Source organism: Zootoca vivipara, chromosome 11 (genome assembly GCF_965207765.1).
Source record: "Zootoca vivipara chromosome 11, rZooViv2.hap1.1, whole genome shotgun sequence".
Lineage (NCBI taxonomy): Eukaryota > Metazoa > Chordata > Lepidosauria > Squamata > Lacertidae > Zootoca > Zootoca vivipara.
In genome coordinates, this window is record NC_142594.1 from 31,403,524 (window position 1) to 31,428,838 (window position 25,315).

Genomic DNA, 25,315 nt, shown 5'->3' on the forward strand with positions numbered 1-25,315 from the left:
TCGCCACACATGGGTGCCAATGTTTTTGTGGAACATGTGGAGTCAGAAATGTGTAATACAAGTATAGTACAGTTTTTATAATATATAATTAAGTTTTTATTATGACACACTTTGTTTTCTGGAATGCAATTCCATTTACAGCCCCCCAAAGGCAGAGAGCATTACATTATTCATGCAATCATCTTTTTTGTAGTAAGGTAAGCTAAGGTAGCAAGATTTCAATCTAAACAGAACACTTTTCAGGCAGGAATGTCCTGGGGTCAAATGCTCAACAACTTCAATCCTAAAAAAAGCTCAACAACTTTAGTCAGCCCTCACGCATGTTCACTTCATCAAATCCGATGTCTTTGAAAAAAGTTTGGGCACCCCTGATTTAGGACCTCTCAAAGCCATGCTTCATTTTTTTAATAAAGTACAAATGTGTGCAATGTGTGATAGAGCATACCATGTCCTTTCTTATTCATAGTTCAAGTCATACTTTTTTTCCTGGAAGGGTCAGACCAAAGGTCCATCTAATTTAGCATCTCATTACCCACAGTGGCAATAAGAGGCTTCTGAGAAGCCCACAAGTCAGGCATGAATGCTGTAGCCCTATCCTTTGGTTGGCCTCCAGCAAGTGAATAAAAATATCATGATCATTACCAAACATTCCAAACACATAACAGTAAAATAGGTAAAAAGGAAAACTTCCTATACAAACAAGTTTGGATTACAAACCTAACTGGTTTTCTACATTGTCAAGATCAAAAACAGGACTGATTCGTTTGCAACTTTACAGAACTAACAATCAGAAACTGATATTTAAGATATACTACCTCTGAATCTGGAGGCTCCATTTAGCAATTACAATTAATAGCTGCTTATAGACCCATTTTGCATGGCTTTGTCTAATCTAGCCATTGAGGTTAATGAACACTGCATCCTGTGGCAGCAAATTCTGTTAAGTTCATGAAGAAGTACTTTGACATGAATCTACTGCCAAACAGTTTCAAAAGTTGACCACAAGTTCTACTACTGCATGTGAGAGAGGCAAAGCATGTTCCACCTGCTATTTCTAAACCATACATAGTTTTAAATAAACCTCTATGATCACATCCTTCCTAGCTGTCTTTTGTCATTTTATTTCCTATTTACTCAATTTGGAAAATTCATTTGGAGTGTTCTGCAATCAGCTTAGGTTTTTAATTTGCCGCTATCTGCAAACATGGCTACGGTTGCCTCCCTGCTTATCCCCGACTCCAGATAATTTATGAATAAATTAAATAGTCCCAGTCCCAGTACATCTCTCCATTGTGAGAACAGTTGTTTACTCTTAAGAATGCTTGAATTATGGGGCTTAAAAGACTTCTCAACAAAATCCACAAACCCACCCAACTCTCACCCCAATTCTGCCAAATGATTTCCCCTAGGTCTTCAAAAAAAGGCAATAAAGGGCTGGTCGTAAAACCTTTCTGCATCCTCCTGTAATTCAAGCACCAAGTCCAAGACTTGTTTTGAACCAGTTGCTGCTTCAGCATTCACCAGTTACTGATCTATAAAAGGCTCTGTCATTTATTCTACCACTCTTAAGTATATTGATGTGCTATACACATTTTAAATCACCTGCTGCTTGCAAGGCAATGATTTTTATTTTTAATATTGCTGTTACCTACCCTACACTTACAACTACTAAGCTTCTTTTCTTGAAGTTCTATGTACATACTATTATTATATCATATTATATTATTCACCAAGCCAATGCCTTCTAGGCTGTCTGGGACGAAAATTCAGTTGTTGGTTCTAATATTTTCCTTGCACACTCAGTCTTCCAGGATACACATCGAAATAACACAACCTATTACTATTACTACTGATTTACATACCATTTTTCATCCCAAAACAGCGTATCATAGCAACATTAATACAGTAGTATGTGCATATTTTACACACACACACTGCAATGCTACCATGCCCTCCTCTGGGCTCCTTGCCTTGCCCACCTCTCCCTTTTACACTTTGTGTGTAAGCTTGCGACCAGGGAGAAAGGGTAGATGAATTATAACAGGGCAAGAATTAAGACCGAACAAAGGGACGTGGTTCAGTGGAAGAGCTTCTGCTTTGCAAGCAGGTCACAAGTTCGATCCTGGCATCTCCCTTCTCTGTGGTAGATCAAGAGGATGGCAATAGGAGAACAGGCCTTTTCAGTGGTGGCTCAATGCTTGTGGAAGACTCTCCACAGGGAGGCTTGCCTGGCACCCTCTTTGCCTAGTTTTAGGCACCAAGCAAAACCTTTCCTTTTTTTACCCAGGCTTTTGGCCCTTTTTTGGAAGGCTTTTTAAGTATTTGTGGCCTCTTTTGGTGGGGCGGGATCTGCTTGACCTGCCTTTTCATTTTTGACTGATGTACTTGTTAGGTTTTTAATGGTGTTTGTAGGAATTGGTTTTTAGTATTCCCAGAGCTTTTTTCTAGCGGTACACATACCCCTAAACATTTTGTGAATCTTTGTACTATTGTCCATTTACTGTATTTATTTTTCCCGATTTGAGCTATAAAATGGTGATTTTCTTGAGTCAAAACGAGAGTACACCTAAACACTTTTTTAAAGAAAAAAAGCACTGAGTATTCCTAATGTGTTTGTAAGTTGCTCCAAGTTATTTTTACAAGTGGCTAATAATAACCATCATCTCCATGTAAGGCCTGAACGAAACCAGAGTCATTGCCAATCAATGTACTGTACTGTATAGGCAATATATACAGACCTTGATGGACTAATGGTCCAACTCAATATAAGACAGCTCCCTAGGTAAGCCGGTTCCCAAATCTGCTGGTCCGGTGAAAGGCATCTCTTTACTTGTCTTTAGGGAGGGTCTGAATCTCAGGGGGTTTTTCCTTTAATTTTTTGGGGGGCCCTCAAGAGAGTGGGGCCCTAAGCTATAGCTTGTTAAGCTTCTACATACATCCAGCACTAGGTGGGTGGGTGTGGAGACGACCAACGCACATCCCTTTAATGACTACGTTGAACTACAGAGGCTCCTGCTCTGCGGGCGGCTATGCCCAACTCCAGAGGAGGGAAAAACAACCAGAAGGCCTCACTTGAGGCGAGGCGAAGCCAGGCCCGCCACGAGCCGGCCATAGGCTCCGCCCTCCGCGCTGCCATAGAGACCGTCTCTATGGAAGAAGGGGAGGAGGAGGAGGAGGGAGGGATGCTGGTGGCGGCGATGGTCCTGTTAGGCGGCGGCGGCGGCGGCAGTAGCAGCAGCAATAGCAGCAGCAGCAGCAGGCGCCGACGGAGCGAGCCATGCCGCGCTACGGAGCGGGGTTGTGGTCCCACAGCAGGCGCAGCGGAGCCGCCCTCACCCCCCTCCTGCTGACAGGTTGGTCTCTGCGAGCCCCCTTCCCCGAGCGGCGAGCGGCGGCGCCCTTCCCGCCTGGGCTGCGCATTCCCCGGCTACGGCCTGCTCCGGAGCCCGCGACTCCGCCCCGCGGGGCCAAGCGGCGGCTCCCCGGCTCCTCTCCCGGCGGCCTCAGCCACGGGTTCTCTCCCCACTCCCGGCCCCCGAGGCAATAGGGGGGATTTTTGGACCTTCTGCAGAGGAAAAAAAGGGCCGGGCTGGAGGGAGGGCTGGAGGCATAGGGTCTGATAAACAAGGGCAGGTTCATTATTGCTTCCATGGCTGGCCGCAGCGCGTGCCTCCCCCCCCCAAAAACACATCCCAACCCAACTCCCCCCCGAATAATTTTTTGGATTTCCACACAGGCACAAGCGGAATTTCTATGGATAAATGAAATGAGTAGAAAATTTGGGTGGGATGGGATGCAGGGATGTAAATTAAGTGACTCTGTGATTCCGATGGGTGCATGTAGAATATTTTGACCTGAGCATCCAGCTTAGAAGGATCCATTTAGAAATATATGGACAGAAGTAATCCCCCCGCCCAAACACCCATCTGTTCCATTTCAGAGGCAAGTACAGTATTTAGAATGAGGAGATAAGGTAGTAGAACATTAGTAGGCTAAGTTGTGTGCCGGCTTAGATTTAGATCATACTGAAGGATGATGGTTAATGTAAGACACATTCCTCTACTGCAGACCACCCACCAACTGTGTGCTTGCTTGTTTGTTTGTGTGTTGGCCCAGGGCTTGGATTCACAGCCATTTATTTCACCCTTAGGATTACACCAGCTGGGGAAGCTTGGGCAAATTGAAGAGTGAGAATCCTATTTACCAGGAGAGGAAAACCTTCTTAAATGCTTGCCTGGGCAAACTAGGGCATAGGAAATAATCTTCAGAGCAAATGAAGTCATGATGAGGTATACTAATGCACAAGAAGAAATATGCAGTATACCATAAAGCAAAGTATCTCACTGTAGCTGGTGTTTTAACAGTAGGTTGGAAACGTATTTCAATATTTGCCCTTTTGCTTGAACCCCTAAGACTAGTGATGTTTGCAGGTACTTGTGCTTCATGTTGCATTGTGAATATTTGTTGCTAAGAAAGGGCTTGCCTTCAAAATTATGAGGAGAATGTTAAGGGCACACGGGGTCAAATACTCCAAGGATAGAAAAAAAAGTGGGGAAACCTGTACTTTGCAACTGATTTTCTATTTCTTCAGATTAGGAAAACATAGAAGGCTGCCTTATTTGAAGTCAGAGCATAGGTCCACCATGTCTCAGACAGTATTGTCTATATTACAGCTCTCCAGGATTTCAGATAGAAACCTTTGCCTGCCATGCCTGGAAATACCAGGGATAGAACCTGGGTCCTTTTACATACAAGACATGTGTCTGCCACTGAACTTAATGTTTCCAGTTGTCTGTGGTGAATAAGAAGGCACAGATAATTGCAACCTAAACATATTATATTGTCTTCACATACAAATTCCATATTAGAGTTGTACCTTTGCTGGGCCAACTAAACAATCGCAAAATAGCGTGCAAACTCTCAAGTTCTCCAGAACTCTTAATTGGGTTAGGTAGTAAACAAAGTGGGTGGGATGGAGGAAGAAAAGTTTGCTGATACTAAAGGCATGATGGCTGCATCATCTGGTCACGGCCCTTTGAGATAGAATGGGAGAGGAGGTGACAAGCATTCAAAGTAGGCTGCTTAGGTGCCATGTAGGTGTCAGGTTGCAGCAAGGCTTGGTGGGAACTAGAACTATATAACTATGGCCCCTTCCCCATCTCTGGAACCACAGAAGATCATTTGTACTGGATCCCTTTTTGTATGGTGAGAGCCTATTTCAAGGGTGGGGGAACTGGATCTGGATGGTATGGTTTTCCCCACCCACTGCAGGCCAACTTTGACAGTTGGATGCAAATGCCCACCTGACAATCACCTGATATAACAGTGACATCAGGTGACCCAGTTTCCTTTGCTCACACAATTTGAAATCAAACCACTGTGGGAAAAGGCAGAGCCCTTTTGCAAGCACCAATAATCAACTGATTGTTGGTGCTTCCAAAGTCCAGTGCCCTGGCAAGGACACTGTGATTGTATGTCATCAGGCTGTGTTCAGCTCTTAGGCTGAAAACTGGCTGAATATTTTGAAGTTGAGGTAGGAGGCAGTGGCTGTGATCTTCTGTCCATGCGTTCATATAAACAGAAATGTCTATTGAACAAGGAATCTGCTTAGTATAGGACTTCCCCTTTTCAGTATCAACATAGCATATTCCAGTGATGTGTTTTTTTTCTGCAAAATTTTGATCTGGAATTTTTTTCTAATGGATTAGGATAATTTTTATCAGATAATTTTCCGATCCCCAAGACAGGAGCTAATTTAGGATGTTTATTTTTCTTATATTTAGTAAAATGAAGTTTGCCAGATATTGAATTTACAATTGATACCTGTGCATTACTACTAACAAACATATGAAATAGAATTTCTTTCTGCAGAAAAATAAAGCACTGTAAAAATGCCTGCTGTAAATCACAGGACCATATTGAGGATTCAGTGCATTTGCACTAAAATCCAATAACTTCTAAAGAAACGTAACTGATGTAGTGTTTAGTATCAAGAGCTTCTTGCATAATTTCAAATCACACTGCATATGAAAAGTCTGGATTCTTGGAGACAAGGGTAAATGATAGTTGGAGCGGAATGTTCAGTAAGTAATGAATTGTAAGGTTAACAGGATTATAGGGAGAAATATGTGGTTAGTTAAATACATGTGGAAGACAAGCTTTGGAAAGCACTCTTGTCATTTAAGTACATAAACTGTGTGGGGCAGGTTGTATATGATACTATATGCTGCCAGTACTTGAATGTGAGATTATCATATTATGTGATGCATGCATATATTTAGATATGAACAAGAAAAAGTATTCTGGCCCCCTTAAAGAATAACATATTTATTATGGCATAAGCTTTCACAGGCTACATACAGTCCACTTCATTAGATGCATGAAATGTTAACCTGAGTTATAGGTATAAACAGTACTTTTCCTGGGGGTATGCAGGGGTACGCATGCCATCATTGAGGGGCAGTATTTCAATATGAGTAGGGAAATGAAACATTTTTTATGGAAAAAAGCACTGAATATATGCATTAAACTTGTTGTGTTTGATCTGCTGCTTTCACCCAGATTGTATTTTTGGATTGTATTTTTGGAGAAGTACATTCCTAATTAGGGTGGGTACAAACGCAGAATTGTCCATAAAAAAACAACTTCCCTCAGTCCATTCCTTCCTGATTAGTACGTGCAGAGTATTTCAAAGCAAACTTCAGACAACCATTTTCATTCAGCAGTAAATAAGGCATTGCAAAGTTTTAGGTCACTAGAACCCTAATCCTGTGAGTTAGCACAGCTGTCTGCTGTGCAATAACCAATGTCAACCAGGATTGATCCTACTGAAGCAGTTTGCAGGGTGAGGGTGCTGTCTCTAAGAAGATTGATAGTGGTTGCTTGGATGGAAGTTGTGTGACACTTGGATCTTGGTGTCTGTGACTATTCTCTAGATATGGCAACAGGAACTGGAGAATTACAGTAGAGGAAGGACTGCTTTTGGCAGGGATCAGTCTGTACCTGAGGAGCTCTGATTGGGAGTCCTGGTGGCGCTGTGGTCTAAACTGAGCCTCTTGGGCTTGCCGATCAGAAGGTCAGCAGTTCGAATCCCTGCGACGGGATGAGCTCCCGTTGCTCGGTCCCAGCTCCTGCCAACCTAGCAGTTCGAAAGCACACCAAAAAAGCGCAAGTAGATAAATAGGTACTGCTCTGGTGGGAAGGTAAACGGCGTTTCTGTGCGCTGCTCTGGTTTCGGTGTTCCGTTGCGCCAAAAGCGGCTTAGTCATGCTGGTCACATGACCCAGAAAAAAAACTGTCTGCGGACAAGCGTTGGCTCCCTTGGCCTGTAAACCAACATGAGCGCTGCAACCCCAGAGTCGTCTGTGACTGGACTTAACTGTCAGGGGTCCTTTACCTTTTTTTAAGTGCAGACAATCTGCAGTATTGCTACTAGGTAAAGGTAAAGGGACCCCTGACCATTAGGTCCAGTCGTGACCGACTCTGGGGTTGCGCGCTCATCTCGCATTATTGGCCGAGGGAGCCGGCGTATAGCTTCCAGGTCATGTGGCCAGCATGACAAAGCCGCTTCTGGCAAACCAGAGCAGCACATGGAAACGCCGTTTACCTTCCCGCTGTAGCGGTTCCTATTTATCTACTTGCATGCTACTAGGTAATGGAAATAATTTAAATATGGCCATTGAAGCATACCTTCAAAATCAAAACTCATGCTAATATTTTACTGATTAGTACCCCTTGAAGAAAAGTTCTGAGTCCTTACAGTGAGAAACAAATCCAGTGCTTTATTGTTCTATGGAAAGTTATCCACTTTAGATGTTAGTAACAATGACTGGGTACTAATTGAAAATACAATATCATGGCAGTTTCAAAGCCTTTCACTTTCTTCACAAACAAACATGCTAACTGAGATTATTCCTCATGGCAACAGGATATTTCCCCATGCAAACTGTATTTTTAAAATAAAAATTAACCCAGTTTGCACAGGAAAATTTTCCAATTCAAAATTTTCTGGAACATTGCTACTGTCACAAAGTATCTCATATGTCAGTACCATTGCTTTTACAGCCCTGTCTCCAATGGAGAATGTAGCATTTCTGGTCCAACAGAGTGTGGATGCCCCGTGTGCCTCCACATGCTTCCCCCTCTTTCCTCATGCATCTTAATCCAGTCTTTCCTAGTTTATTTAGCCACAGTGTCTCATAAATTCTGAACTGCAAAACTGGTTTAAGAAGCCAAGACAGATTCAATTGATGACACTTGAGAGAAGGATGGAGTAAGCAAGTGGACACAGGGTTCATTCCTAGTTCAACAAATGGGCCTCGGGCCAGGATAGCTGCATTCAATACAATATAGAATAGGCAATTAAGTCCAATATTTTCCCCTTTTCATAGCATCTTCTTGTTTCTGCTTCCTGATCCCAGTGCAGTCTGGCTGACTGCTCACATTTAAAAACTATCATTTAAAAACTATCCCTATCACATCTCCAACATCTTTCACCAAGGGAAAAAAAGGCAGAAATGGGTGGGAAGAAACACTTTGAAACATACATATTTGTGTGCCTGGTCTAGCTGAATAGCTTAATTTTGGAATGCCATTAAATGTGTACTTGTAGTCCATTTAATTTCTTCTTCTTTACATTGGGTATTCAATATATTCTAACTGGTGGCTTTTGATTTCTGAGAAACTGTTGACATGATATTAATCCAGTTTGCCTTGCATCTGTTTTATTTTGGAAAGCTTTTTTCTTGCACTCTGCTGATGGCATAAATGGAACAGTTAAATGGAAGACCAAACACGTCATCAGTTATGTTAGCAGCAGCATAATGGCTGCTGAGAAGAATGGTGAGTTTAGGTTGAAAAATATTTGGGATTAATCAACCTCCCCTTGGTATATTAGATTTGATGTGTCAGTGGTGTGTATTTCACTAATAACATGACGTGGAAATAAATGGCAATTATGTAATGTTCTAATCTTCTAAGCTTTAAGAATCCTCCCTTCTAATCTTTCGTTTTCAACTAAATTTTCAGTTATACTTTGTGGATTCCTTTGCCCAAAATAATGTTTCTGGAGAAAATATTGTGAATTTCTTGTTGTTGGTGTCTACTTAAAACACATCTGCAATCTGCTGAGTGCAATAATAATCTCTTTATCATAATAAATATGTCATTTTTATTTCTTGTTTGTAGCAATTGGCATAATTTATTGTGCACAGTTTTTAAAATGTCAGGATGGCTTGGAGAAAAGAGGTAGCTAAATATTTCCATTTAATACAAAATTCTCACGTCAGGTTTTTGTTTGTTTTTTGCTTTTTTAGGTGCCTAAGAGTATTTTTAATTTATTTAAAACGTTAAATGCAATAATGTGAAAACTCAAGCTTTCTTTTTCATATTCAAGGCAGCAGCAAACCAAGATAAAACAATATCAAATATATATGTACGAAAACAATCAATTTTTTTTTAAAAAAAACCCCAAGAATTGCAGAACCAGTAGCAGGAATTCAGACCTGTTTGAGTATTCATCCTGATGTGTTTGCACAAAGTTTTCAGCAAGATTATAATAAGACATCCATTGATGGTTTAGCATTCATTTGCTTTGTTTTAGGGTGGTTATGTGATGGTGCATCAATTAGTTGTTGCGACCACCTAGGGCTATGGGTGGGCAGGGGTGCCGCGCAGTCACTCCAGGGGCATCAGTGGCAAAAGCTGGATGCAGGCTCTGCTCACCCTCCAGGCTCCTCTCCCCAGGGTGCGCACACCACCCCAGGGTGGTGCATGTACGCCTGTCCCAGGCACCAGCAGTACACAATAAGCCGCTGTGTCCCAGAACCCAGTAAACAAGGCAGAGCACTTAAAAGCTCTTTCTAGGCTGGAAAAACCCTGTGCAAAAAGAGCTTAACACCAAGCTCAACCAGCCGGATTTCAACCACATTAAGTCAAAATCTCACAAGTTAAGGATATGACTTGTGGCCAAGGCAAAGAACAAATAAGCATTTGCTACACAAATGTTACAAGAAAAGCACCATGAGAGTTAGTGATTTTTGACATCTTTGAAGGGTTGTACATGATAGTTATATCAAATGATGCACAGCAGTTTGGCATTGTATTCCTTTTTAAATCTTGTTAGGAGTGGGATGAGAATCTGTTCTAGTGGTTTTCCCAGTCAAAACTCTTTTAACAGGTGGCAGGCCTCTTAACTCTCGGCTTTTAGTGGACGTCTGAATATAGCATGCGACTGAATCATTCATGGGTTTCCTCTTGCACCTGTGCCCACTTGGTAGCATATTAGACTGCTGGCTGTTGAAGTGGAGCAGCATTGAAATATATGGCACAGTTGGAGATGCAACATCTGGCCAATAACAGCTTGGGGAGTATCACACCATAGACAAACGTGGCAATATTGTATTTGTGAACAGGTACTGTGAAGGACAGTGAGTGTCCCCAAAGAAGAGTGTATATTTGCACTGGTAGATAGATAGATAGATAGATAGACAGACAGACAGACAGACAGATACCCAAGTGGAGAAGCCGGGAAAAACATTGGTTTGTCACCATAGGAAGAGCCCTGCTAGATCTCACGAAGGTCCATCTAGTCCAGCATCCTGTTCTCACAGTTGTCATCCAAATGACCATGGATAGCCTACAACAGGCATCCCCAAACTGCGGCCCTCCAGATGTTTTAGCCTACAATTCCCATGATCCCTAGCTAACAGGACTAGTGGTTGGGGAAGTTGGGAATTGTAGTCCAAAACATCTGGAGGGTCGAAGTTTGGGGATGCCTGGCCTACAAGCAGGGCATGAGGAGAATAGTTCTTTCCAGCTGTTGTTATCCAGTGGTATTCAAAGGCATGTTGCCTCTGATCCTCGCGGTAGTACATAGCCAACATGATAAGTAGCCATTGACAGCCTTGGCCGCCATGGGCCCACCAAATCCTCCCGCCTCCTAACCAGACTTATAAGTTGGTGGCCCTTGCTACATACTGTGGTAGTGATTTTCACAGTACAGTGGTACCTTGGTTCTCAAACGACTTGGCTCCCAAACAAATTGGCTCCTGAACGCCGCAAACCTGGAAGTATGTGTTCCGGTTTGCGCATGTTTTTCAGAAGCCGAACATTCGACACGGCTTCCGCTTGAGTGCAGGAAGCTCCTGCAGCCAATCGGAAGCCGCACCATGGCTTTCGAATGGCTTCTGGAGTCGGAACGGATTATGTTTGAGAACCAAAGTACCACTGTGATAACTCTGTGCAGTGTGGAGAAGTACTTCCTTTTATCTGCTCTAAACCTTCCAAAATTCAGCTTCATTGGATGACCTTGGGTTCTAGAATTAAAATCTGTTAACTGTAGGGCACGAGCCCCTCTTTGGGATACATTTGGGCTTTATTTTTATTTATTTTTATTACTTCCCTTGCATATGCACCAGTGGATGTTTGATCAGAGGAGGGTCTACACTGCAAGACGGTCTGATAAGCCTGCAGATTTCCCATGTCTGTTTGCTGTTCTGTTTCAGACCTTGTGGCCATCCTGTTCTGGAGAGGTTTCTGCTGCTCTGGTTGCAGAAGTGAAGGGTTACTCCAGCTGGAAGCTAGAAGGCATTGTGAACTTCATTCCATTTGTGCCATTCCAGAGCTCTGCTCCAGCAGGAGGAGAAACAGCTGATTCAAAGAGTTTGCTTGCTAGAAGTGAAAAATGCCACAGTTGTAGTGAGGCCTTTATTTCCCAGTGCTAGTAAGGTTTCCTTGCTACAGTTTTACAAAGGGAGTATTGGGGCAAATCTATTCTATCAAGTGATATGGGACAATTCAGTGATGCTTCTTGATAGGTGCGCACAAATGCTGGTAAAATGTTCACATTCAATTTATCAGCATGCCAAAGGGCTGAACTGTCTCCAGCATGCCCAAATTGCATTATATGATTCATTTAAAACATTCTGCAATTTAATCGCTTGACATGATCACAGAAAGGCCCGACTGTCTTTTTCGCTTTTGCATTTAAAACTGAATTTTCATTTTGATGAGGATGACAGGGTAGCCTAAGGTTTCCTGAATGATCAACATGACCTAGATGATTAGAAATCTCCCTATTTGTGCCACTTTTGTTGATACAGCAAACTGCAAGGAATTCTGTGTTACAATGGGTATGGAATATTAAATAGGAACCCACATTCCCCCTGGAAAAAAAATCTGAGTTTCATATTCAATGAATAATGAACATTACTGAATTTAGACATCACACATTCTCTCTTGAGTCCAATCAGTGTATGCATTTATTCAGTGAAAGGATAACTGGAGAAGTTCAGTTGTGCATCTCCTGAGGACACAAAGATTAGGAAATATGTATTTTCCAGATAGGAAAGATTTGTTGAAAGTGATAACCGAATTGTAATAGTAGTTGTGAATGCTACTTATGCCACTTGACAGCAGCTTTCAGTGATGAACTTCTGGAAGCCCTTGCCATCCATTATTATGAGAAAATCAGTAGCTCTAAAATATGAGATTTTTCAGCCTTATTTATACAAAGACAAACAAAACATTGGTAAGTCAAGTGTGTTGAGGACTGATATAGGCCCAGATCGTAGGCATTCCAAGTCATTACTGTGACTTGAATAAAGTACCCACTCAAATGTAATGTATTTATATTTGTATCTGAATTAGTTTTTTATTCATCTGTGATTGTGTGTGTGTTTTTACACCCTGGGCCCATTTCCCCCCCGTTAGGTACATGTAAACTCAGATGAAACATCACAATTAAAACCAGCATATGCAAAATTTGAAGGTGTCTTAAACCTATTCCAGGCAGTCCCATCATTTAACAGTTAACATCAAACTCCTGCAGAAGGCCTGAGTGAAGGGGTATGTTTTTAGTTGGCGCCAAAAGTTAAACAAAATTTGGCACTAACCAGCTTAGAGAGAAGGGTGTTCCTTTTAAAAACAACAACAATCAAGCATCTCATTTTGCATTTACAGATTCATTAATGTAAAAATACACAGACACAGCTGTATGTGTGTTTTCTGCTGTCTGATGGATGCCCACATGAAAAGAGATCTCATATCTTGCTCCCTCTTCTGCTCTTCTGATAAATGCCTAAAATATTATTAAAAGGATTCTAGTTAATAGCATTTTAGACGTATATAGCTAAACGATGGTATGACACAGTTAAGGATGTAATGCAAATAGCAGTATTGGACCTTTAAACTAAAGAGACCATCCCATTTGGACTAATTAAGGTGCATGGGCGTAGACAAGGGGGGGCAGGGGCAGCTGCCCCCCAATCAATAAAAATCCATAAAATTACATAGCAAACTGAGGTTTTGCACTCCCCAACAAAAATCCTGGCTACACCCATGTAAAGGTGTGCTATGGAGGTTATTCATACTGGTCCTGATTCAGAAGTAGGCGTTCAAGGCAGCTTGGTGCATATAATTCACTGTGTTTGCCCACCTGCCAGTCACCGCTTTAATTGTGAGAGTAAGATATGGACTCCATCTGCCAGTGCCGACAGATGACTGCTGCTGTCCAATTCGCCAGCGGCAGGAACTGTGCCTACACAGGCCAAGTCTGCATTTCACATTTAAACCATAGTTAAACTACAGCATGCTGGTGCACCTTGCTGAAAAATTCCTGCTCCGTACCTACAGCTGCTGTGCTGCCAGAAAATAAGCCAAAGTCTGACTTTGTTGTGATGTGCAAACCCTCAAACAAACCATGAGCAGTAAGCCAAGAATGAACCTTTGTTACCTGTTCATGGCTCATTTGGAGAGAAAGAAACCATGACCCTGTGTTTGGACATCATGACAAACGAGACTTTATAATAATTTATATAATAATTTATTATTTCTACCCCGCCCATCTGACTGGGTTTCCCCAGCCACTCTGGGCTGCTTTCAACAAAACATTAAAAACAGAATAAAACTTCAAACATTAAAAACTTCCCTAAACAGGGCTGCCTTCAGATGTCTTCTAAAAGTTGGATAGTTGTTTATTTCCTTGACATCTGATGGGAGGGCGTTCCACAGGGTGGGTGCCACTACTGAGAAGGCCCTCTTCCTGGCTCCCTGTAACCTCGGCCCTCGGCGCTGGACCTTTAGCTTGTTTCCTAGCCGTGCAACAGGAGCAGGGGAGATAATGGAGCAAGAATTTTTGGGCGGTATGCACCATCTCATGGTGCAATTATATTAAACAATTGGTCGTTAAATATTGTTTAATGTGATGTGTGAACTAGGTCATTGAGAAAATATTCCTCTATGGATGGAGAAGATACATCCTCTATGGATGGAGACCGACACAGAGCAAATAGATTATTTATAGCCATTCATTATAATACTGAAACGCCTTCCGTCACGCTTTTGTTTGTTATTTAATTTTAACTTCTTAACGCTGCTTTCCTAAGCATGGAAGTAATTCCTATTGGAATCAATAGGATTTGCTTTCAAGAAGACTATAAGGCGATACCTGTTGTTCAACTTCTTTTTTATCAAAATATGCAAAAATAAAAACAAAACCCACAATGCATCCACAATGCATAGTTAACTGATACAAATGATAATTCCTTACCATACTCAAAAGGACAAAGCAGAACAATTGCTTCTTTGTCAGCGACATGCTAAATGGTTGAATTTTGATTGCTGCCTACACATGCATAGGATTTGTTAGCATACATAAGAAAGAAGAAGCAATGCTTTGCGTGTCTTCTGTCGTCCTTGTCCACTTCTTAACTTGTCATTAATAGGGATATCCTTTTCTGCTTTCCTTTCCCCAGAAATGACTTGCTGCGGCTTTGAATGTGGTGGTATTTTGAATGTGTCCTACTTTTTCATTCCCTGTCTCTTCTCTCTGCTCCTCTTTTCCCAGTGTACACAATTCTCTCGAAGGTGCACTCCGATCATACGGTGTACCCTTCTGCTGGAGTTCTGTTTGTCCACGTCTTGGAGAGGGAGTATTTTAAAGGGGAGTTTCCTCCTTATCCAAAACCTGGTAAGAAATGCTTACAGTTTTATAAATATATATTGCCTTGCAAGGCAATCCTGTACATCAGGGGTGGGGAGTCCCATGCCTGGGACCAAATGCCACCTTGCAACAGCCTCTCCTTTTCACTGTGGTCCTGGCACACAAACACTGCCCCTTTGCTGCTGGAGCTGCTATTATTAGTCCCAAGAAAGCAGCTTCCATTGTCACCAGTGAAGACTTCCCTCCCAGACCTTGTAGGAGCATTTGGGGTGTGCATGTATCAATTTTCATCAACCGTATTACAAGGGTAAAAGGTTAAATCAGGCACCACCCCAAACTCGGCCCTCCAGGTGTTTTGGGACTACAACTCCCATCATCCCTAGCTAACAGGACTAGTGGTCAGGGATGATGGGAATTGTACTCCCAAAACATCTGGAGGGCCGAGTTTGGGGATGCTTGGGTTAAATCATTACCCCATTTGTGCTGCAGTCCCAGCAGAAATCCTCCACGCTTACTGTTTTTTGTTGTTTTTTGTTTATTAAACAAACAACTGTTGTGTTTCTCATTGCCTCTATTTTGGTCTGAAATTATTGTTTCTTTAGCAATGAAAGAAACCCATTTCTTGAGTTCGGTGCTGTTTTTCTTCATTTTTAAAATAAAAACAACAACAATGTAGGGCACAATCTGCAGTTGTAGACAGTCATTTGGCTTCCATGAAATAAAATTGGGACAATTTTAGTCCAGTTTAACAAAATACTTTAAATATACTTTGGCAGTTCTGTAAACGAAGAAAGTATGTGAATAATTATACTTGTTTTTCTTTCGTTTGGCATGTCATATAGCTCTCAAGCCAGCAGCAGAACAAACACTTTACCATACAACTCCCTTTAGCTAAGCTGCAATCTGCACTTACCTGGGAGAAGTGGATGGGAGATAATAGGCTAACTCTAGAGCCCTCTGCAAATAGTAGAGTTGACATGCAGATATTTGCTTCTGAGTAAATAGGCAGAGGACTGCACTGCACATCTCACTGAAATTTATGCAGATGTTTGCAGTCTCAGGAGCCAGGATTTCCATCATTGCTGGTTGTGGGTTGGTGCATCTTTAAGGGCATTTTTGAACTAAAATGCAAAATCAATTTGATTTACAGTGTAAATGCAGAATTATAATTCTTTCATGATCATAGCCCACTACCAAGAACAGGAATTATTGACAGCTTGCCCTTTCCTGCTTTGTCATTTGCATTGCATGAAAATACTGTGCTGTTCATTTGGTGATACTGCATTTTAAATTGGATGTCCTGTTTATCCAGGCGAGATGAACAATGATCCTATAACTTTTAACACAAACCTAATGGGTTACCCTGACAGACCTGGTTGGCTACGATACATCCAGAGAACACCCTACAGCGATGGAGTGTTGTATGGGTCACCGACAATAGACAATGTGGGAAGACCATCGGTCATTGAGGTAGGTTTGCTGCAAAATATTTTATCTAGACCCTGTCTCAAACATCTAGACACATAACATGTTGTCATGGGTAACTATGTGCTGTATGATAACATCCCTTGATGATAATTAAAAAAAAACACCCTGATCTCCAAATAATTTTTTTATAAAAAAAATTCAAACATCCAATCTCATTGTTTTCATGTCTTCCTTCTGCCAGCTTCATATGTTTGGTGAATTAAGCTGCTTATGAAATCTAATGCCACAATAAACCAATGATTTCAAAGTGTCACAGCACTCGGCCTTCGGGCAGCCTGAAAGAGATCCCAGGATTTTATGACCCGGCCGTGACCTGGTACCAGTCCTTAATCCCATCCCTTTTTTTAATGTTCAACAGCACAGGGTCAAGGAGTGGGACCCACTGAGTAGCCACACCCTGACATTGCATTCCTCCTCTGATATCTGTACATACAGCACAAGAAGTTGTTGGAAGGAGACCTTCATGCATATACCATATTGGCCTGAATATAATAAGCCTCACTTCCCACCCCCCACCCCCCACCCCCAAATTCCGACTTTGAAAAGTTAAAGTGCAGCATAAATTTGCAGGCTTACAAAAATTGGCTTTAATGATATCGCTGCTGAAAGAGACATACCGTGTTTCTCATATTTTAAGGCATCCCTAAAAAATAAGGCATGGCAGTATTTTCATGACCTGGCGAAATATAAGGCATACCCCGAAAATAAGACGTACCAGTACCAGGTTGTGGTGGGAGCAGGTCTGTGCAAAATATGGTACCGTAAGAAAAGGAAGATGCCTCCTCAGAACCGGATGCCGCTGCCACGTGGAGCTCCGTCCGAGTGGGAGCCAGCAAGAGCTGCAGCACGCACAGCAAGAGCTGCAGCAGGAGCCTCAGTGCGAAGCCCGGCTAAGGTAGAGCCTCAGCGAAGGCTCAGCAGGAGCCGCGGCGGGCAAAGAAGAAAGGATCGGGACCCTGCTAAGCAGCCGGCAGGAGCCTTAGTGCGCAGCGCGCGAAGCCCGGGAGCTGGCTGGAGGCGCAGCTCAAAGCGCGCGATCGGTAAGCCCCAGCAGCCAGCAGGAGCCTTAGCGGGCAGCGCGCGAAGCCCGGGAGCTGGCTGCAGCCGCAGCTCAAAGCGCGCGATCTGATAAGCCCCGGCAGCCAGCAGGAGCCTTAGCGGGCAGCGCGCGAAGCCCGGGAGCTGGCTGGAGCCGCAGCTCAAAGCGCGCGATCTGATAAGCCCCGGCAGTTTTTGCAATTTGATCTGCTCTACAATTCTCTTTAATTACTAACTCTAACACGGTTGTGTGTGTGGGTTTTTTTCCTTTCTAAACTGCCTTATGGATATTTCTGCTTAAGACATGCTAGACATACAATGAACTCTCTCTCACACACACACATTACACATTCTAGATCATTAGCAGCTAATGACTGCTGTCAAAATCTGGGTGTCCAACTGTTGCTTCTAGAATAGCTATAAATCAGAACACAATCACACCACACTCTCAGCCTAGCATACCAGGTGGGTTTTTTTTTTGGGGGGGGGGACAATGTAAGCAACATTTCTCCTTAAGATCAAAACTGTTGGTTTGTGATTCTGGTTTAAGAATGAACTTTCATGAAGACGTTTGCCAAATTAAATTGCTGTGGTGTTTTTAAAGATGCAAGAAACAGAGAACATAACCCAGTAATATTGCAGCTACGCTGCCTTTGGAACAGATTCTCCCCTTCTTGTTTTAGCTTAGCTGCAAATCATAAATTGTTCTGCAACATCAGCAGTACAAGGGATTATCTCATAATCCATCCTGATGCTATTCTGCTTCTTTCTTTTTTTAAAAGCAACCTCTTAAAAAAACACCACACACATTCTCAAAAGCAAAGCTTCATTTTCTATAAGGCTGGCTATGCAAATGCTTTCAGATGAGTTTTGCTCTTTTGAGTAACTTCCTTAACAAGTTGAGGTTATTTGCAAAGAGAGAGTGAGTAAGAGTACACAACAGTGGCAGGGTATTGAAATCTTCAGAATGGCACTGTGCCCCAGAGTGACGACTCTATGATGCTGCATGCATACAATGCCTACCGGTAGTTTGCTTTACCATACTTAATTAAAAAATAAGACATCCCTTGAAAATAAGACATGGTGTGTTTTTTTGAGAAAAAAATTAATATAAGACATGTCTTATAATATGAGAAACACGGTACTGTACAGTAAAACGGAACTTTAAGGGAGCAGCTTATATTCAGGTATTGTCTTTTACCTTTACCCCCTTTGAATTTTAAAGGTGTGACTTATGGGTGCGGCTTATATTCGGGCCATTATGGTAATCAGTGCTCCCCCCCCCAAAAAATGTCTAATTTCCATACTCATATTGAAATACTGCTTGTAAGGATGACTCGATGTTATAATAGTACCATAAAAGAAGTAATTACAGTGATAAATGTAAATAAAACTTTTTGAAGAAGAAGAAGAAGAAGAAGAAGAAGAAGAAGAAGAAGAAGAAGAAGAAGAAGAAGAAGAAGAAGAAGAAGAAGAACTGCCCCTCAATGAGGCCAAACTGTGAATCTCACAAAATGTTTAGGGGTATGCGTCCCCCCCAGAAAAAAGCACTGCATATAATTGTACACAAGAAGGTTCCCTTGGAACAACTATGCATATGAAAGCCATCTCCCTGTAGAATATTTGCTCTGTACACAAGGACTTTGGAGAAGAGCACATGATGATGCCAGGGTGGAGCTCCTTTGCATGTCCTTGCACCTTCTGTGTTTTTGACCAAAGGAGCTAAGAATGCCAAAATAAGGCTGCAGAGTTCACCTTTTATTGGCAGGAGTGTGTGCTTGGCACCTGGAATTGCAAACTTTTGCACAAGGTTGGACAGAGCTATAGAAATGTGGCCCTGTATGTAAAATATGTTCTCATATTGAGAACAAGGGACAGCAGCTGCATTCGGATATGTAATTGTATGTGTAACCCATTGAAAAGAATAAACAGCATCCGTACCCGTGTGCATATCAAGTTGAAAGCAATGGAGAGGATCTACAGTACGTGTAGGTGTACCGTACATCTGATTCATGCTAGCAGTTTGTAAACACAAGGGTAGCTGGAAATTTACAGCATGAACCTAGATATGTCCCATTCTAGAAGTTAAGTAGTGATGTATGGAAGTGAGAGCTGTACCATAAAGAAGGCTGATCACCGAAGAATTGATGCTTTTGAATTATGGTGTTGGAAGAGCCTCTTGAGTGTCCCATGGACTGCAAGAAGATCAAACCTATCCATTCTGAAGGAAATCAGCCCTTCTCAGAGGCTACCTCATGAGAAGAGAAGGCTCCCTGGAAAAGACCCTGATGTTGGGAAAGATGGAAGGCTCAAGGACGACAGAGGACAAGATGGTTGGGCAGTGTTCTCGAAGCCACCAACATGAGTCTGACCAAACTGCGGGAGGCAGTGGAAGACAGGAGTGCCTGGCGTGCTATGGTCCATGGGGTTACAAAGAGTCGGACACAACTAAATGACTAAACAACAACAACAGAAGTTAAGTCCTATAGAGTTAGGTGGGGCTTACGCCCAGGGAAGTGGGGATAGGGTTACATCTTTAGTGACGTTTCTATGGATTTCTGAGACCAATGAAAAATTGGCTCCATGGGAATGAAAGTACAAATGTCACCCATTCCTAGGGATGATCCCAGGAACACAGTGTCCATGTTTCAATAAAAGGAATAACATAACGTAGCATCCTAAAACAACCCACAGGCCAGCAATACAGTGTTATAAATGTAACTAAAAGCAATTAGAAACATTCAAGTTATCAACAATAGAAACTCATTAAGAAGTTGCCAAAAATAAGTGGGGTTTTTTTGGAGCCCATTTTAAAGCTTGTGCTGATGAGGCCTTATGCAAATCACTTGGGAGGAGATAACATAACCAAGGCGCTTTCACTCGGAAGTCCCTGTCTTTCATAGCTGCTCATCTGATTGATTTTACAGGTGGGCCTATGAGCCTTTTCACTGGTTTTGATGTGGCTGGTTACCTCCTTTGTCCACTTGCTGTTATTTGGCTGGCTCTCACACAACGTATGCTCTCCTTTTTTTTGAGGTATAATGTGTTTTCCCTTCTCCCTTTTGTCCTTCCACAAAAAGCTTGAAGGGCCCAACCACTGCCCAGATTTCTCCGCGTCTAACGCTGGCTTTTCACAGCATATTGTTGTTGTTGTTTAGTCGTTTAGTCATGTTCGACTCTTCGTGACCCCATGGACCATAGCACGTCAGGCACTCCTGTCTTCCACTGCCTCCCGCAGTTTGGTCAAACTCATGTTGGTAGCTTCGAGAACACTGTCCAACCATCTTGTCCTCTGTCGTCCCCTTCTCCTAGTGCCATTAATCTTTCCCAACATCAGGGTCTTTTCCAAGGAGTCTTCTCTTCTCATGAGGCTCATCACAGCATATACCGGTATATATAATTGTCAAGCTAGATGCAAGTTTTTCGTGCTCAACTGATAATAGTTTTTGGAAATATAGTAACAAGTTTCTGGTTTATGTTTCTTCTTTCTTAGATCACTGCTTATAACAGGCGCACCTTTGAAACGGCCAGACATAATTTGATTATTAATATAATGGCATCAGAAGGTAAGCATTTTAGATTGCACTGATACATAATATTACACTATTAGGAGATTCTTTTAGAATAAATAAATGGCGAAAGGATAGGAAAGAGGTATGCTAAGCTATCCTGTATTTAGTTAATTGTATTGTATTTTGTTATTTCCAAGCCACCTCTGTTAAAGAACTCTCCTTCATTCCATTTTAGATATCGGAATGGCATAGTAGCTCAGTTCACACGTTGTGAGCCATTTATGCCAAGACTTAAGTGCTCATTCCTAGTTCAATCCCTCACTTTTCTTAGAGTGATCATCACCATGGTTTGCCTCAAGTGAGAAAAAACCCATAGTGTGATGCGAATTTCTGATCTCAGTTTGTAGGCAAACTGTGGTTTGTGCAAACCAGGAAACGAGGGAGAGAATCGGAGTGCATAAGGAAGGGGAACAAGAAGCTACATGAGTCTTAGGTGCTGACATGATCAGCCTTGGGATGGGCAAATCCTCTAATTTCCATTTCTCATTTTTTCATTCCTAAGTTCAGTTCTTCACTTTCCCACATCAGCTTGTGATCTATTTATTTGTAAAAGTCCTTAGGAAAATTCATCAGTGTATTAGGACATCCCCCCCATAATACCCATTTTTGAAAAGCAATTTTCCCCATATAATGCAATTTTGTATGCTATTTTTATGCACACTTTCCCCTAGTACGTGCAGTTGTGTACACATCCCTTGTCTGGATAACTGCATTGCAAGTTTCGGAGAAGTGTGAATTTCAAAGGATGGCTGTGTTTTTTTGTGTGTGTGTCATTTCAGCAAGTGTGATTAAGTAGGTGCTCTTTTAAATGCGGACCGAGTTGAGCTTCTCCCCCATCCTTCAAGCAGCCAAATGCAAGCCAGTGGTTCAGTACAGAGATCATGCAACCACCAGTCTTGTAACTGTGGTTAAGAGACTGGATGCCTCTTGAGCATTTGTGGAAGTTGCTTTGCAAGCCTTAGATTTATAAATCTAAGCAATCTTGGATTGCTCCATAGTCGGTTATATTTAGAAAATGACAGTGCTGTATTTCTGATTCATTATTCTCCCTTCTTTGTAATTTTGTGAGAAGACAAATAATAAGGCATAATTAATGTTCTCTTTGCAATTAGATTTTCCTTTACAATATCAAGCAGAGTTCTTCATTAAGAATATGAATGTAGAGGAAATGTTGGCAAGTGAGGTTCTTGGAGACTTCCTTGGAGCGGTGAAAAATGTTTGGCAGCCGGAGAAACTGAATGCCATAAACATCACCTCAGCTCTTGATAGGGGAGGCAGAGTCCCACTTCCTATTAATGACATGAAAGAAGGGTAAGCAAGTTTTCATTATATTTCTGCTAGCATTCCAGATATTTTAGAATGTACAACTTGCAACAAAAGCAGTAAAGAGCCTTAAAGCAGGGGTTGCCAATCTTTCTGGGCTAGTGAACGTATTTGGAATTTTGAGCAAGTGCCATTCATGCAAGTCACAAAATGACTGCTGCGTGGGTTTGTGGCATAATACAAAATGGTGGCTGTGGGGGCATCACCTCTGGGTAATGGGCTTGCACACTTTTTTTTATAAAAAACACCAAATAATATGGAAATGAGCGCTACACTTCTGCTACGTTCTGCTGGTTTTCCACAATAGGCTTTTATCAGGTAAGAAAATGCTAGGAAAACTGAGCAAAGTCCTTTCTGAATTCAGCCGAAATAAAATCTGCTTTCTTGCCATTTCCACCCATTGATTCTAGTCCTATGAGTCATTGCTCATAGGACTCAGTTTTCAGATTCAGTAAAGGTAAAAGGTAAAGGACCCCTGGACGGTTAAGTCCAGTCAAGGGGACTATGAGGTGTGGCACTCATCTCACTTCAGGTCGAGGGAGCTGGCGTTTTTCTGCAGATAGCTTTCCATGTCATGTGGCCACATCTGGTGCAACGTAACACCATGACAGAAGCCAGAGCTTCCCACCACAGCAGTACCTATTTATCTACTTGCACTGGCATGCTTTTGAACTGCTAGGTTGGCAGGAGCTGGGACAGAGCAATGGGAACTCACACCGTCGTGGAGATTCGAACTGCCGACCTTCCTATCAGCAAGCCCAAGAGGCTCAGTGGTTTAGACCACGGTGCCACCTTCATCCAGACCCAGTACTGGCCTGGTTAGCACAGAATGAAGTGGGATTATTAAGTCTCAGAATTTAGACACGGTGCTTCTGGTAAGGTAGTTGAAGATTCCATTTGATTTTTAAGCAGCCACATAACACAGCTGGCTCATGTTCAGCTTGTGATAAAATTAGATCCTTTCTACTCATGCTGCTGCAAAGCCAGGTTGTGCTTGAACCCACCCAGTCCTAGCCTTTACTTGGAGCTTTGGGATTTTTGGTGTGTGTTTTTTGGTACCTAAATACAGTACAGAACTACACACTTAAATGTTAACCTGTGTGATTGGGTCCAATATCCCAGCCTGCCATTGCTCCCAAGTGCATGGTTTGTGAAGGGTGCAGCTACACCACACTGTGGCTTAATGTAGAGTTGAGGCTGATGAAAGTGGCTAGGAAATGGTCAGTGCACTAGAAGTGCTTCAGACAGAATCCAACTAGGCACAGCTTAGTGCTTCTTTGACTCTGCCATGGCAGTGGGGAATTTGCTACCATTGCATCCTCTCAGTGCCATCCAGAGAGCTTTTCTGAGTAACAAAGATACCTTTTCAGCCTTATCCCCTTCCCTGTGTTGAGGAGCACTGCAGTTGTCCAGTTTGCTTTGCTTGGTGCGCTCTGCAGGCAAAGTTGCTCACATGCAATCTGACTGAGACTCGGCTAGTTCTGTGGTTTCTCAGAAAAGGGGGGGGGGACTCAGTGCCCTCTGGTGGTCAAATTTTATTCAACCATGAGGATATAAACAGGATCCTTGGACGTTTTGCTAAGCAAGGGTTTGCTTGTTGATCTTGCCTGGTTAAGCTTATTAAGGGTTTTGCCCATTGCTTATTGCCTTTGCAAAAGGCTCCCTTTTACAAGGTGTAATGTCTCTGTATTGAAGCAGCCCTTGCTACATCTGATTTTGAAGTCCTGTTTGGGTTCACTGAATCTAAATACATACAGATTTATTTCCCATATTTCATTTGTGGACATGGTGATTTGAGAGGGCAGTGATTTAGGACCCCAGGTTATCCTGGATAATTTTGGTCCTGGGTCCAGTTCTTTGGTGACGCATTCAGAGAATCATAAAGCACATGCTGTAGTTTGCTGCCAGCTTTCATGTTGTCTGCTTTTGAACTGTGCATAATCTGCAAATGAGCTGTGCAACAGAGAGCTAAGTGGAAACAGTGAGGAGCTCTTTCCATTCACAGACGTTTGGATCCAATCCATTGATTGAAAATTTATCTGTGACCATCCTAAAGCTGTCAACATTTCTTTGCAGTGTCTATGTTATGGTTGGTGCAGATGCTACATTCTCCTCCTGCTTACGGGAAGTTGAAAACCCGCAAAATCAGCTGAGATGCAGTCAAGAAATGGAGCCTGTAATAACTTGTGATAAAAAGTTCCGTGCCCAATTTCAAATAGACTGGTGTAAAATCTCCTTGGTGAGTTGCTGGTTGGCAGTATTGCAGAACACACACAGCCAATTTGTCTTTAAAATAATCTTCTGGAGGGCAGATTCTGTAGATTTCTTTTTAACCTTCTGAGGTTCATGGGATGGACATGAGCTGATGCTCTGGAATGCCCCCCCCCAGAGAAGTCCATTTGCCCCTGCAACTAAATGGTGCCCAGCACCTGAAGAAAATCTAGGTTGTTAAACCAGAGACAGCGAACCTGGTACCCTCAAGATGTTGTGGGAGTCCAACTCCCATCAGCCGCAGCCAGGATGGCCAGTGAATCAGGATGATGAAAGTTGTAGTCCAACAACATTTAGAGGGTCACAACTTCGCCATCCCTGTTTAAGAGTACCCATTGGGGGGATATGAACTGTCAGTACAGACAACAGTGAACTAAATGGATCAACTGTCTGACTTAGGAACATGGTTGAGTTGGTTAGAGCATGGTTGGTGCTGATAATGCCAAGGTCGCAAGTTCAATCCTCATGTGGGACAGCTGCATATTCTTGCATTGCAGGGGGTTGGACTAGATGATTCTCAGGGTTCCTTCCAGCTCTACGATTCTATGATAGAAAGCTGCCTTATACTATGAAAGAACTATGCCATTGCTGAAGAATTAGAGTTAAGGTATAACTAGTTAGTAACTCTTCAAACTATATCACTTCCTCTGTAAGCCTTGCTCAAGGAGATACTTTCCTCAAA

The 25,315-nt window shown here is 42.4% G+C and overlaps 1 protein-coding gene across 9 annotated transcripts in view; it reads left to right on the forward strand.

Moving 5' to 3' along the window:
• Nucleotides 1-3,149: 3,149 nt before the first annotated feature.
• Nucleotides 3,150-25,315, forward strand: part of SGCE (sarcoglycan epsilon) — a 29,994-nt gene continuing 7,828 nt past the window's right edge. For 2 of the 9 annotated variants that reach the window (XM_035128964.3, XM_088654326.1), the window contains exons 1-7: nt 3,150-3,353; nt 4,151-4,363; nt 14,846-14,968; nt 16,254-16,411; nt 20,961-21,033; nt 22,152-22,350; nt 24,439-24,601. In XM_035128964.3, coding sequence (XP_034984855.1) covers nt 4,363; nt 14,846-14,968; nt 16,254-16,411; nt 20,961-21,033; nt 22,152-22,350; nt 24,439-24,601 — 717 coding nt within the window. In that variant the 5' untranslated portion in view covers nt 3,150-3,353; nt 4,151-4,362. Of the gene's footprint in view, nt 3,354-4,150; nt 4,364-11,393; nt 11,677-14,845; nt 14,969-16,253; nt 16,412-20,960; nt 21,034-22,151; nt 22,351-24,438; nt 24,602-25,315 lie in introns of those variants that run through there. The other 7 variants (XM_035128965.3, XM_088654327.1, XM_035128962.3 and 4 more) reach the window with 5 other exon arrangements.